Source organism: Anastrepha obliqua, chromosome 5 (assembly GCF_027943255.1).
Source record: "Anastrepha obliqua isolate idAnaObli1 chromosome 5, idAnaObli1_1.0, whole genome shotgun sequence".
NCBI classification, from domain to species: domain Eukaryota; kingdom Metazoa; phylum Arthropoda; class Insecta; order Diptera; family Tephritidae; genus Anastrepha; species Anastrepha obliqua.
In genome coordinates this window covers 92971596-92986786 of record NC_072896.1, presented here as the reverse complement: position 1 = coordinate 92986786, position 15191 = coordinate 92971596, and the positions used below count along the sequence as shown (strand labels likewise).

Below are 15191 nucleotides of genomic sequence, written 5' to 3'. Positions count from 1 at the left end.
AACCAGACTAATTTTGCAGAGTGTGGCGCATTTACAAAGAAGATAAAAAGTCGTTTCTTTCGCTAGATCGCTTTTTTAGCTTTTGCGGCATCTTCGAAAGGTACGCTTCTAATCAACTATGTCTACCTACTAAATTGTGTTCCGCAAGCACTTCGTAAGCTGCATGTAAGCCTTCTTCTTTTAAAGTGTTTCCATGTTGTTTTTGGTCCCGATCACTAACGGCCACGTTTGCCTCGAAATTCGATAACCTGGATGTTGGTGTTCCTTCTCTCGCCATTTTGTCTAAAAGTGAATTCCCTAAGTAGAGCAGTTTGTACTGGGTATACGGCAGATCAATGAGTGATATATATTTTGTTATTAATCTACTTAGCCTTAACCAGCCTTGTAAGCGCACCCTCCATGCAGTTTTCCTATATATCCCTATAGCCTAGAGACCAAACGGAGTGGTTTTCACTCACTGATTTGACAAAACATAAACCAGCATTACTTGTTAATAGAAAAAAATACATACCTATAATTTTTAATAAATTTAATATAAAGAAGATTTCGCATTTCCCAAATTTAATAACTAAGTTGCTAAGGTGCTGATGCTTTATATACATTTTTTTTTTAATTTTGATTTTCTTATGTTTGTTTTCTGCCCTACATATTTTTGTATGATAAACCAACCATAGCCAGCGTGTGTAGCTACTATTTAAATTTTGTATTGCTGAATAGCTCAAAATTGCTTTTTGCTCTAAAAATTAGGTGTGCACTTCGATGCCGCTAAAAATACCGTCCTCTACCCATCGCAGTAATTCATCTATATTATATCCTCTCATTAAGCCTAAAATGGGGCTGACTTTGGAAGTGACTTGGTACCTCTAGTTTTTAAGGTTTGGAGACTTAATAAATGAAATGGAATTTAATTAGATTACAATGCAAAGAAAAAGTAGACATCTCGCCCTGGTACGGCCATAAGAAAGGCACATGCGCTCGGCCCAACCCAGCTCCCCCTTAAGTTTACTGAGGAAACAGGGTTCGTATGAGGTATTGTGATCAGTAGGGGGGAAAAAAACCTTTAAGTGGAAGTGGAAGTCTCTCGTTTGTCTTATAATGTGTCATGAAAAAATTTGTCGATTTTGTTAGAGCCGATTTTGTTCGAGTCCATCCAAAAACATCTTTTTAGCTTCTCTAGTTTGAATGAAGTTTCAATTCGTTTAGTTTCATAAAGTTTTACAACTAATAAGGAATACAAGTGAATCATAAATATTTCTGTTATCAGCTTGATTGCTTTACACTCAGGAAAAAAAATATTTTTGGTCCAATTTAAGTTCATATTTGGTTGAAGTGGTTAAAATATTCGATGAAATTATAAGAAAAATATGACTATAACGTTTAAATGTTTATTCAAGGCTAATGTGGCATGAGAATATAATATTGTAGAAAACACAGCAATGCATTTATCCGTGCTAATGTTTGAGGTACTTCCAACAGAAGTTTTAGTTATCCTAAATTCCAGTGTTCGATACTTGGTCAAGCTTGGCCTACCTTTAGTGGAACATTCGTGGAATAGCTATTTCACGAAGGTTTACCACTGTACGTCGCAGGGCAAATGCTATCAAAAAAATGTGTTCTACCATTTGATATCTCCTATAAATAGTGGGTTTCAAATCCAAAGTCAACCGATAAGCCTTATTCATAGGCTGAGACTGAGTAGAAAGTTAAATTGCGGTAACACTTTTTTCTAAGATCCGATTTTTGACGAAACCTGTGACAGCCCCATACAAATTCGTCGTGGTGCTTTTGGAGAGAAAATAGTTCCTGATAAATAATAGGACTATGAATAAGTTCGTGCGGTTTTACAACAGATGGCGTAACTTGATTATTATTCCATCGATCCACATTTCCAAACATTCATGGGAGAGCTACTGTCGTAAGGCACAAACGTCAGTATAAGTTTTTTATTTGAAGCGTAAACAACAATATTTTTACCACACTTGAAAATGTCGAATTTCGTGCCAAATAATGTGTTTTTGCGGGGAATTCTTCTTCATTATTTTAATATGAAGAAAAAAGCAGCCGAAAGTCATCGTATCTTGGTGGAAGTTTATGGTGAGCATGCTCTAGCTGAGCGAACGTGCCAGAAGTGGTTTGCACGCTTTAAAAGTGGTGATTTTGGCTTGGAAGACGAAGAACGCGAGGGTGCGCCGCCAAAGTTCATGGATACCGAATTGGAGGAATTGCTCGATCAAGATCCGGCTCAAACGCAAGAAGAGGTTGCAAAAACTTTGGGAGTTGATCAATCAACCATTTCCAAACGTTTAAAAGCCATGGGAATGATCCGAAAGGTAGGCCATTGGGTGCCATATGAATTGAAGCCAAGAGACGTTGAACGCCGTTTTATGGCATGCGAACAACTGCTTCAACGGCACAAAAGAAAGGGTTTTTTGCATCGAATTGTGACTGGCGATGAAAAGTGGGTCCATTACGACAATCCAAAACGTCGGGCAACGTATGGATACCCTGGCCATGCTTCAACATCGACGTCGGCGCAGAATATTCATGGCCTGAAGGTTATGCTGTGTATCTGGTGGGACCAGCTGGGTGTTGTGTATTATGAGCTACTGAAACCGAATGAAACGATTACGGGGGATGTCTACCGACGACAATTGATGCGTTTGAGCCGAGCACTGCGAGAAAAACGGCCGCAATACGCCGATAGACACGACAAAGTTATTTTGCAACATGACAATGCTCGGCCACATGTTGCACAAGTGGTCAAAACATACTTAGAAACGCTCAAATGGGATGTCCTACCCCACCCGCCGTATAGTCCAGACCTTGCGCCATCCGATTACTATCTCTTCCGATCGATGCAACATGGCCTGGCTGACCAGCACTTCCGTAATTACGATGAAGTCAAAAAATGGATCGATTCGTGGATTGCGGCAAAACCGACCGAATTTTTCACAAAGGGAATCCGTGAATTGCCAGAAAGATGGGAAAAAGTAGTAGTAAGCGATGGACAATACTTTGAATATTAAATTTGTAACCATTTTACGTCAATAAAGTTTCAAATTTCGAAAAAAAACCGCACGAACTTATTCATAGTCCTATTATTTGTTCATGAACGCACTTTTGGGCAGTGATGCGGTGCAATTGATCAACGTACAGTTGTTAGATAAAACCAAATAATTTGTTGGCAAAGAAAATTAAAGGTTTTTAATGAATACTTAACTGCCACCTCAGGTTCATTCTCCATAAAATTAGGTATTATTTTAAAGAGAAAATTCCAAGCTTTCATTTGGGGGTAATTAGTATAAAATAAATTATATCTAAGTTGGGAAAATATTAATTAATGAAAAAATACGTTTTATTATGAAACTTCTTCTCCCAAAACTACTACAATGAATTTTCACACTGGTAAACTCCATAAAAACTCCCACACAAATTTTGGAAAGGAAAATTCATCTGAGGGTAATTAAAAAATCAAAAATATCAAAGTTTAGAAAATATTAAATCAAGCCGAATCTATTAAATGTGATATCGGTAAATCAGCTGATTTGTTCTGTTTCTTTCGCCGTGTCCATGTGGCTGTCAGGCCAGAATCAAACAAGGCGAATTCACTCTTTGTTTTCTACTTTGCCAATACTTTGTTTTGACAATCAAACGCACAAAACATTGTTGTCGGTCTAGTGCCACCACCTGTAATACCTATAATATAATAATATAATACGCCTGAACATTTTTCTCGTCAAGACTGAAATTGAAACGAAATTTGAAAAGTCGCGTCTCTGTGCTTCTTGGTTAACTTCTAAAACACTCAGGCTAAAAATACCATTGGATTTTAAGCTCTGGAAAGTAAAATGGTAGATAGTCAAGGAGGAAAGGAAAGAAGTAACAGAAGGAAAAATGAGAACTTTCCAGATTCTTTGGCAAATCTGAAAATAACCTCTAGTTTGAGAGAACGAATTTTATTAATCCTCAGCAAGGCTGGCAAATCGCCCCTCTAATGATTCGAATGGTGGTCATATGTTGACCGCATGGGTTGTATCCTGTAATAATACTGACCATCAACCGAAAGTATTCCATGTTTTAGAAAAATGTCTGACAGTTTTCTGCTCGGGCTTATCACAAAACATTTAGCAGTTCTGCAGCGTTCTAGACCGGATTATCGCTCTTTACGTAAAGTGCATACACAATCGCTGACTCCTCAAGATTACTACGACAAATGTTCATAAAAACTAAATTTTTATCTCCATAAAAATGTAGGTACCATTTTAAAGAAAAAACTCTAAGCCTTCGTCATAATCTTATTTAAAAGAAGTTAAAAATCGCTAAGTTTGAAAAAAAAAAATTTTTGAATTTTGAATTTGAAAAAAATTCTTTACCAACAAACTTTATTTAAAAATTTCAAATTTTTATGTTTTTAGATGTTGAATTGAACTATGCCATTAATTAAATTTATGGAATAAATATGAAATTTTTTCTCCTCAAGAGTACTGCGACAAATTTTCATAAAAACTTAATTTTAATCTCTATAAAAATTTAGGTTGCATTTTAAAGAAAAAATCTTAAGCTTCCATAGCATATTTAAAAAAACTCCAAAATTTCTAAGTTTGAATTAATTAAAACCAAAATTTCTTTCTCAACAAATTTAATTCAAAAAATTTAAAAGAATTATTGTAATTTTTTAAATTAATTAATTAGAAGAACTAATTTTTTAAATTTAATTAATTAGAAGAATTAATTTTTTAAATTTAGAAAAAAAAAAATTTGGTCACATTTTAAAGAAAAAATCCAAAGCTTCCAGCATAGCATAATTTAAAAAAAATCCAAAATTTCTAAGTTCGAATTAATTTTACAAAAATTTCTTTCTCAACAAATTTATTTCAAAAAATTTAAAAGAATTAATTTTTTAAATTAAATTAATTAAAAGAATTAATTTTTCAAAAGAATTAATTTCTAAAATTTGTTAATTTAATTAAATCATTAATTAAAATTATACAATAAATATGAAAACTTTCGTCCTCAAGACTACTACGATGATTTTTTTTTTTTTAATTTTAATCTCCATAAAAATTTCGGTCACATTTTAAAGAAAAAGTCATAAACTTCCATCATAGCGTAATTTAAAAAAAAGTGAACAATCGACAGGTTGGAAACAAATTTTTTTTTTTTTTTAATTAAAATAAAATTCTTTACCAACAAATGTATTTAAAAATTTTAAAAGAATTAATTTTTTTTTTATTTTTTATCGGAAATTCAAAAAGAGTCATATGGAGGGCATTTATTTTAGTTTTTTAGGCCCATAATTATTTGACTTACAACAATTCAGAGAAATAAGGCTTGCTAAAATAATTAAATATGCATAAAATAATCAAAATGTTCATCAAATTTCACCAGAGTCAATGCCACCAAGTTTTTAGAAAAAAGAAATTTTAGGAAAAAAATCATAATTTTAAAAATTTAAAGCATATTGAAATTTTCCGTCAAGTTAATTTCATCACAAAGGCTTACATTTTTTAGAAAAACAAAATTTGTGGCATAAAAACAAAATATTTTTAAATTGATATTTATTAGCTCTTAAATTCATATTAAAAAATAAATAAATTAGACCACAATAAACAGATAACTAAATTTCCTTGTACGCTTGGTCATCATCGTTGGACAGAAATTGGCACACAGTCGTTTAATTAACACGCGAAAATACACACACATACATACGAGTTAAACTATACTCATTCACTCACTCACTCACTCATGAGAATACAAGAAAAATCACAACAACGCGCCAAGCCACACGACTACTAGTCAGCTGCCAAAAAATTAAAAATATTACTAGAATAGAACTCAGCGGTCGTTTAAAAGGAAAAAATAAAATAAAATGAAAATCAGGCAAAACGTGCGAAATCACGCCGGCCGCAACCACGATCGAGAGATGGCCGAAATGGTCGCACTGGCCGAGTTGTTGCCGGCCAACATTGGTGCTGATGATTCATCGCTCATAGAATACAACTAAGCAGAAGGAGTGACGTCACGACAAACGGCATGCATGCGCACACAACTGTGCATAAATTTTAAAATTAAAATAAGCAATGAAATTAAAAAAGAGGAGTGTAAAAAGTGACTAAAAAACTGAAGTAAAAAGTCCATTTGCGCTGCTTTATTTCAGGATAATTTTGCATGCAAATGTGCGTTGCTGCTTGCTGTCAGTTGTGTGTGCGAGTATTAATGTTGCATTTTTCTCGTTACTGTTTTTATTGCTGTCTTCATTGCTGCAGCTGCGATAAGTAGCGCGCACCCCAAGCCAAGCCAAATGGCAGGCGTGAAAAATGCGCTAGCGCACGACGCGTTGTCACAGCACTCAAGTCGATAGCAAAATTGTCGGCTGTCCGTCCGTCAGGTTGTCTGTCTGTTGCAACGTCTGTCTATCTGCAACACTGAGTTGGTTGTCTGCTGCATGTTTTCTTTCATCGCAACCAGTCTCGTTATTGGCGTTGCGAATCTTGAATTGTATGATAATCAGGGGTGTAGCTCGATCTGATTATTTGCGAAAAAAGATTTTTCAATTTTCCAACAGATATTTGTGCATTTTCATTTGGTATGATTTCTGACGAATATATGTGTGTATTTAGAAAAACTTACATTTTTTGCATCACTAAAAAAAAATTGAAAATTTGAAATTAAAATTTTTGTATCTTTTTTTATATTTATTGATCTAGAATATACTTGTTAAATTCTTGGAATATACCAAATTATTTAAAGTTTTGAAATGGAATTTTAACACCCAAAAAATATAAATCCTTTGATGTTCTACATAAGAAGTTACGCCACAGGTGACTAATACAGAAATTTAGACATTATTTTTGGGGTATTCGGCCAAAATGGAAGTGTTATTTTTTTCAGGAAAGCTTTCCATTCTTCAATGACTTCTGTTCTCATTTGACAATCTTCCATATTATGGCTTTTGTACAACTTAAGTTAGCAGAGTGGATAATTGAGTGAATTGAGCGATCTGAGGTTGTAAGGATCGTGGATGTTGTGATCAACAGTGGTCTCACATAGACCAGAGAGAGTTCCTAAGCTGGGCTTTGTTACGGTGTTTGCCAATCTCCGTGAGAATGGAATGTATCCACTTAGGCCTGGAGGCTCATACGACACCACTTATTTGCGCCTAAGTCTTCCCCTATAATTACCAATGTGGTGAAACTACTTCGCCTCTCTAATAAACGATGAAATATTGTGGATGGCTGCGGAGTTTAAGTTTACCAGACATCCAAAGAGGTAAGAGTTTAAACAGCGATTAACCATTCTGTCAAAAGCGATACAATAGCAGGGAAAGTAAAGTTTTCAATACCTCCGAAATTCCTTTAGAATGCCTGCAGCTGCACCAGCCGTCTTTTGAAAGAAACTCCATGCGCTTCTCATGTATTCCCATTAGGTGTGCCCGGGTAGGGTACAACTACTTTACTAATTAAAGTGCGACATAGATTGCTTAGAAACCTGGTTCTATTTTAATTTTTTCTAGTCTAAACCTATCTAGTTGTCTCACAGTTCGGTTCCGTGGTTCATCTATCGTAGACCTGCATGATGTATACCGAACTGATCTGGGGCTTGCTTAAGAAAAATCAGTTCCGTGGATACCGAACAACATTAGTGTGATCCCTAGTATTGCCAAGAAATGGTATTGGCGACTAACTTTAGGTCCTACTCGTGATGTAGTGTTTCGTATTACTGAACCTGTAGCTCGAAGTACAGTATTCTCAATGAGGCTAAAAATGCAGAATCAAGACAGTTGAGTCTGGAATTATAAAATACTCTAAAGTGGCGTAGATGATGCGCGAGTGCATCATTAGATTTACCGTCTTTACAAGATTCATTTCGCACCAGCCCCAGCTTTTCGACAGTAAGTGTAAGACAGTATATTGTAAGTGCATTCTAGCTCCATTAAAGGCACTAGAACAGGTTCGTACATTTTAGAAAAAATGCGGAGATAAAGACCGAAATTTGATGGATAGTGCTATATGGCAATGTGCTGCCCATAGCGATTGTGCCAAGATTTGTGTGGGGTAAAAATATATATAAATGAGGAAGGCGAGTCTCCAAAACATAAATAATTATGTAAAGGAAGCTTCGAAATTTATTTTTAAAGCAAGGAAGAGTTTTAACCGGCTTGGTAGGATGAAGTACGATCCGGAGGTAGGAAATATGGATGCCCACTTAATTCTAACTCAACAGTGTGGAATTGGAATGTATTGCACACCTGAGTTAAATTTGACTTCAGATTAACTCATCAATGCAAAAACGGCTCTTAGTTAGACAAAATATTTTTTTTTTAATTTTACAATTATTTTTTTTTTATAATTTTTTCAATTTTATTCATAAAAAAAATTAAATTAGACAAATTTTTTTCAGTTTTATAAAAATTTTTTTTTTTTATATTGAGATTTATATTATTAAAAATGAATATATATTCGTTAATCCTTTTAATTTATAATAATATTTTTTTTTAATTTTAATAATTACATTTTATAATTTAATATCTTTTTTTAATTATGCATAAAATTTATGTTTAGTTTCATAATTCAACTTTTTTAACTTAATAATTCAATTTTTTTTTAATTTTATCATTTAATTTTTTAAATTTTATAATTAAATTTCTTTTAGTTTTATTTTTTTTTTTTATTTTTATTTTAATTTTTTCTTTAATTTTGTAATTCAATTTTATAATTTAATCTTATTTTTTAAATTTATAATTCACTTTGTTTTAGTTTCATAATTTAATTTGTTTTCTTTGTTTTAGTTTATAATCAAATTTATATTTAGTTTTATAATAATATACATTTTGTTTTTATTTTTATAATTTTTTTTTAATTTTGTAATTGTTTTTTTTTATTTTTTATTTTATAACTTTTTTTTCTTTAATTTAATAGTTTTTTTAATTTTTTAACTTAATATATATTTTTATAATAATAATTTATAATCTAAGGTATTTCTTTTTTAATTTTATATATATTATTTATTTAATAATTAATTTTTTAATTTATTTATTTTTTGTTATTTAAAATCGTGAATTTATTTAAAGCACATTTAAAACTTTTTTAATTATTAATTTTTTATTTTAACTTTTTGTTTTATTTCACTTTGTTTTTAGTTTCTATGCCCCCTCCACACACTACGCCTCATTCAAATCTTTGAAGTACCCACTTATAAGCGCTCAAGTAGTCACTTTTTCTCAATAGCATTCAGTTGCATGGATGCGGTTCCACTTATTTATATATTTACGTATTAAATATGTCCGAAGTGCACAAAGAAAAACTCGCAGAATTATGTACAAAGCGCGCAAACAAGTCACGAAATTGAATTGCTGCCACATTTTGTGGTTCAACAACGCATTTGCTACCCTAGTTTTTGTGCAATTTTTGCTGGAAACTAACACAAAGAGCAAGAAGACCTTTGATCCTGCACAAATGCTTGTTGAAAAATTGTATTTAATGAAAGTCTTCGACTTAGACTGAGCTCTCTCTGCGCTATATGTTGCGAGTTTGAAAGAAAGTTCGGCAGTTTAGCGGCTTTAAGCTGACGATAGGAAAGGAACGAATGAATGAATGTCTGCATGTGAGTAAAAATTCCTAGGGAGATTACGATTGATTCCATCTCTGTGACTTCTTCAAATATGCAAGTGATCAGCAATGTAGGATTTGGTAATGCTGGTCAACGGTTTATGGACAATTTGAGCAGACTGAAGGGATAATATTTTTCGTCTAGAAATTACCTACGGCATAGAGAAAAGCTGAGATCTAACTCTCAAAGTCTATACAAATAAATTACGGGTATGCATAGTTATAGTTTATTGAATTTTGGAGTGACAAGGTGCAAGTCTAAAATGCCTAAAAAATCGCGTTGATTTTTGACAATTTTTTTTGCTGACGGTGTTGGGTGTTTTCTTCCATATAAGAAAAATGTCGAGCATTCCTTATAGAGCAAATACGTGAAATGTTGATTAAAATTGATTGAAATTCTCTTAAATTTGCACAGAGCATGAACTAGAATTTATGTGGTTTGTGGAGGAGAATGGACTAAATTTTCATAAAGTAGAAAATAAATTAAATTAAGTAAGTAATAATTAAACTGTCAAAATTTGTGAATAAGTCCCTGTGCTTTAGTTATTAAATGCACTCCGTAAGTAACTGAGTCAAAATTGAGATAAAGGCCTATGACTTTTAACAGATTAGTAATGGAATGTGGAACAGGTCATGGTTCGCAAATGCATCTGCTTTAGGAGCTGCAATTATCAGATCAGTGATATTGACTTTTGCCATAAACTACGAAGATTTATTTGCGACGCCAGAATTTTTTTTTAAATCTATTTCTTTATTGCGATCTGTTTTGTAAACCTTAAGCAACATTTTTACTTAAAGCTATTTAATTAATTTAAGAGAAAAAACATTTATGGAATACACCCTGTGATGCAACCAGTTACTAATTTTATGATAAATATTAATTTAGACTCATTTATTATCATATGAGGCCTTTTGTAGATTTTCTCTTGAGTCTGGTGAAGGTTATGGGATTTGCTGTCATTTCTGTGATTCTGTGGTTTGAGTGCGATCGGAGTCATGTGTTGTGTGATTTGCCATATTTACTTATTTTTTCAACCATTATGGGTACTTTGAGGTCACGATGAATTTGTGCATTTGAGATTTAATAAGGAGCATTTGAAATCATTCTGAGGGTTCTTGACTGGAATCGATTGAAGTATTTCGATGTTGGAGTTAGATGTTGACTGGAAAACTGCTAACTTTTTAATGAATGATGATGAGGTACTAATATTTCCCATCAATTCTGAAATGGATTTGGTATCTTCACCTAACAACTCTCGTTGAGAGAAGCTTACTTAGCTTAAAAGGTTGCAGTGTAGCATTTTTGAGGCTTATAGCTGTGCAATCGTCATGAGTGTAAAATGGGTAAGGTAAGGAGCCCTTTTTCTTCAAAACTTGCTTTCTTTGTAGACGGTGAAATTGCGATCAAGGTTCTTAGGCTGGTAGTACTAAGTCCAAAATGTGTTCAAGAATGCCCAAGAGGCCTAAAATTTCTTCGACAGCAGTCGAACCAATCTTTGCTGGCTCGGCCTTAAGCCTGGCTTTAGATTTTTTGTTTTTTGAGATATTTTTATGATAAAGAGTACGTTTGTAATGAAAACATTTGTCATTTTCGTTGATTTGATTTTGAAGCCAAGCCATGTAAAAATTACCACATCTTGGCATTTTCCAGCCATATTAAATCTGTCGTCAAAAAGAATTGGCGTAGTGAAAACCAGATATTGAGCAAATTCGATAAATGCCGAATATCAAACGGACTAGCCCTGAAAAACTTACAAGTCACACTCATACTTTCAAAGTTGCGGAAATTAATTTAAGTAGGAGGAGAAAGAAGGAGAAGAAGGCGGCCGCCGTAGCCGAATGGGTTGGTGCGTGACTATCATTCGGAATTCACATAGAGAACGTTGGTTCGAATCCCGGTGAAAACACCAAAATTAAGAAAAACATTTTTCTAATAGCGGTCACCCCTCGGCAGGCAATGGCAAAACTCCGAGTGTATTTCTGCCATGAAAAAGCTCCTCATAAAAATATCTGCCGTTCGGAGTCGGCTTGAAACTGTAGGTCCCTCCATTTGTGGAACAACATCAAGACGCACACCACAAATAGGAGGAGGAGCTCGGCCAAACACCCAAAAAGGGTGTACGTGCCAATTATATATATATTAGGGCGAGTCGATTTAAAAATCGCTCATTGCTCTGTGAAAATCGTATTCTAGGGATCAAAATAAGAAACTTTGCCGAAGGAACCATACCTCTAAAACGAATTCTGATGTCCCCCAATTTGGGTCGAATATATATATATAGAAGGAGAAAAAAACTTTGCGTCTTTCGGTGTTTCGAAATTTTAGGTCAAGTTTTATTTTAGTATTAAGCGTCTTGCACATTCTTATGATAGATCAGAGAAAACTATGTGATTCTTACATTTTAACCCCCTAACTCCCAAATAGAGGGGACTTTTTGGTCTCTTTTGCGAGAAAGGGCAAAAAATACGCGTATCTGAGGGTTATAAAGGGTTAAAGTGTAACAAAAAAAAGATTTTCCATAAAATTTTACTATAAGTTTCTTAATACACTAACCCTCAAAATTTAACATAAACATCAAAAATAAGTCAAAATTAAATGTGTAAGGATTAATTTCATTGCTGCATTGAAAAAATTATTTTGATGAAATTTCAATGCATCTAAGTTATAGCATAAACGAGTGTGGCTGCATCCTGTTTGAATATTGCTCTCTGCTTTTTCGTATGTTCATTTAAGCGGGTGTTCATTTAACCGAGAAGCCACTGTATTCTTAGGTCAACTGCTACTTTTTCAGTTCTTTAGTCAATTTCGAAAATTCTTACAATTAATTTTTTTTTTGGCCTTTTCTAATAAAGCAATTAACCACAACTGCGCCAGTAATTATCCCATTTAAAAATCCTTTCTTCAGTCTACGCCAGATCGGAAGGCAATTCTTATAGATTATGCGCCGATACAAAATTTAATGACTTCAGCTACTACAACGAAATTATTTGGGCATACAAAAAGGAAAAAGCGATATGAGTTCAATGCGACTGCCAGATGATAAAGATCTACATATGTATATATAAATACAACAACAAACACATACATATAATAAGAGCCTAAAGAAGAGAGTAAGTTGTAAGTAAATGACATACTCACCTTTCATTGCACCCGCACTGGGGTAGAACATTTGCGCCACGAGCAACGTGCAACACACGTAAATCCAATGCAGCTGCCACATTTTGCTCCAAAGACTTTATCACCAGACACCGACACTAAATCTATGCGTATGTATGTATGTGTGTGAGTGTGTGTGCGTTGGAAAATAATAGTAAATTTTCAATATTCAGCCTTTGATAGCATTGAGTAAATGAAAATTTGTAGTTATATTTTTAGCTCCAAAAATGTGTCCTTCCACAACGAAATTTACATTATTTCGCAGCACAAACCCCAAAAGTCAGACTGATGCGTGATGAGGGGAGTGTGTGCGATGTGGCTATGTGTGGTGGAGTGTGTCATTAAGTGATTTGCGATCATTATCGGTGCTTCGCTTATTGCTGCCGCTGCTGCTGCTACTCAGTGACACGCTTTCCCGGCTTGGTTAAATTTTACGTTTTCTGTTGTCTTCTATTTTTTAAATTTTTTTGTTTGCTTCGGGGTTTCTAGTGCAGCTGATAATATCGCTGGAGTTATTGCTTGCCGTAATTGTTCGTGCAATATTCAATATATTCCTCATGAATTCTGTCGTCGAATTGTTCAAAATGGATTGTTGCTGTTGTTATTGCTATGGCTGTTATTGCTGTAAATGCTGTTGGTGGCAACTTGTTTCTTTGTGCTGTTGTAGCTGACGTTGATGGCACACATCTGTTGCATGTCAGGCGCGATCGACATGTGTGCGAACCCTCCCAAAACAACAACAACCACAACAACAATGCTGTATGTTATTATAATATTTGTGCCTGTCGATCTGTTGTCATGCACATGTGCATGCATATGTATGCGTGTGTGTTATATATACATGCAAGCTCATATATTTAAATGTATATGTGTGTACTCTTGTAAACGTTGTGTCTTCGATATCACCCACAAATCGCACATTCAGCAACGAGAAATGAGTTTTGGTTGCACTTTTTATGTCTGTTTATGACTTTTTACTCGAATAATTTGAATTTTTCACAATTTTTGAAAAATGCGCGTTTTATGAATTTCACTCACTACCGTTGACATGTGCATATATACAAACACCGCCTCCGTTTCCGGCTTCTTCAGCTATTTCTTGTGTAATTGTAATTTTTCTTTGAATTCATCATACGAAAGCTATTTATGTACATTAGGGTGGGTCAGTTAGTATGGAGCGATTAGTATCGACATTTTGCAGTTTTGAATTATAAAAATTATAAGAAAAACGTCCATGAGAGCATAGCGCTAAAGTAAATTTGGAGTAATCTAAACTTAAAAAGCAGCTGCTATTCATTAATGCAAAAATGGAGAGGAAATCATGGCGTAAAGATGGAAAGTAGAAAAAATACAGCTACCCGCAATAGTAAATCTGATCTAAAACCTAACTGTAAGAAAAAATTATAATTAAAAAAACAAAAAAAAAAATTTTTTTTAATATTTTAAAATTTAATTATTTTTAGTTTCTTACAAATTTAAGCTTAAATTGTTCTTAATATTGCCAAAAATTCTGTGACAAATTTTACAACGCATACGGCGAGAACAAATTCGCAGAAATCCCCTTAGAAAGCACAAAATCATAACCAGGGAAAATAATGTATCCATCAAATCGATGTCAAGACTAATTAGAGATGATCTCCACATGGAAGCCTTCCGTCGCTCAGCTGGTCATCTTTTGACTACGCGCATGAAGAAAATTTGACTTGACAGATGCAAGCAGCTTTTTCGGTGGCACGTGGTCAATGGCCATGAAAATATTCTTTTCATAGATGAGAAAATGTTCACTGTTGAAGAAGTTTTGAATAAGCAAAATGGCAAAATCTATGCTAAAACTTCTAAAGACGCAAACAATGTTATGCCAAGTGTTCAGTGTGGCCACCATCAAGCCTCCGTAATGGTTTGGTGCGTAGTGTCTTATAAAGGTGTCCCATCTCTTAATTTCTGCGAAAAAGTGGTTAAGACCGGAGCAAAAGTGTACCAGGTGGATGTCTTAGATGGCATGTTGAAGCAGTTGAGCAGTACTCTCTTCAATGGAGAGCGTTGGATCTTACAGCAAAATTCCGCTCCAGCCCATAAGGCAAAAATTACTCAGCAGTGGCTAAAAAACAACAGAAGATCTGTAAGTCCAGGTCGAAATGCATTGGATTACAGTTGCTGGTCGAAATTGGAGAACACGGCCTGTCGAAGACCTCACAGAAATTTGAAGAGTCTCAAACAATTTTTGGATCGAGCAGCGACGTCAATATCCATGGGAACCGTGCCTGCTACTAAAATTAAATTTTTTTAATATTTACGCGATGAAATAAAATTAACTGCATTAAAAAAAGTATTATAATTTCACAGCTATAATGGACTTAACTTGTAACAGAACTTATGGCAGGACTAAGTTGATGAAAAAATTGACATGCATCCCTTCACAAGATTAA

General features: G+C 34.0%; 1 protein-coding gene across 1 annotated transcript in view; it reads right to left on the bottom strand.

The window, feature by feature from the left end:
* The window catches only part of LOC129247894 (chondroitin sulfate proteoglycan 4), a 48138-nt gene extending 35004 nt beyond the window's left edge, over window positions 1-13134 (bottom strand). The window contains exon 1 of the mRNA XM_054887256.1: window positions 12748-13134. Coding sequence (XP_054743231.1) covers window positions 12748-12829 — 82 coding nt within the window. The 5' untranslated portion in view covers window positions 12830-13134. The remainder of the gene's footprint in view (window positions 1-12747) is intronic.
* Between the last annotated feature and the right edge of the window lie 2057 nt (window positions 13135-15191).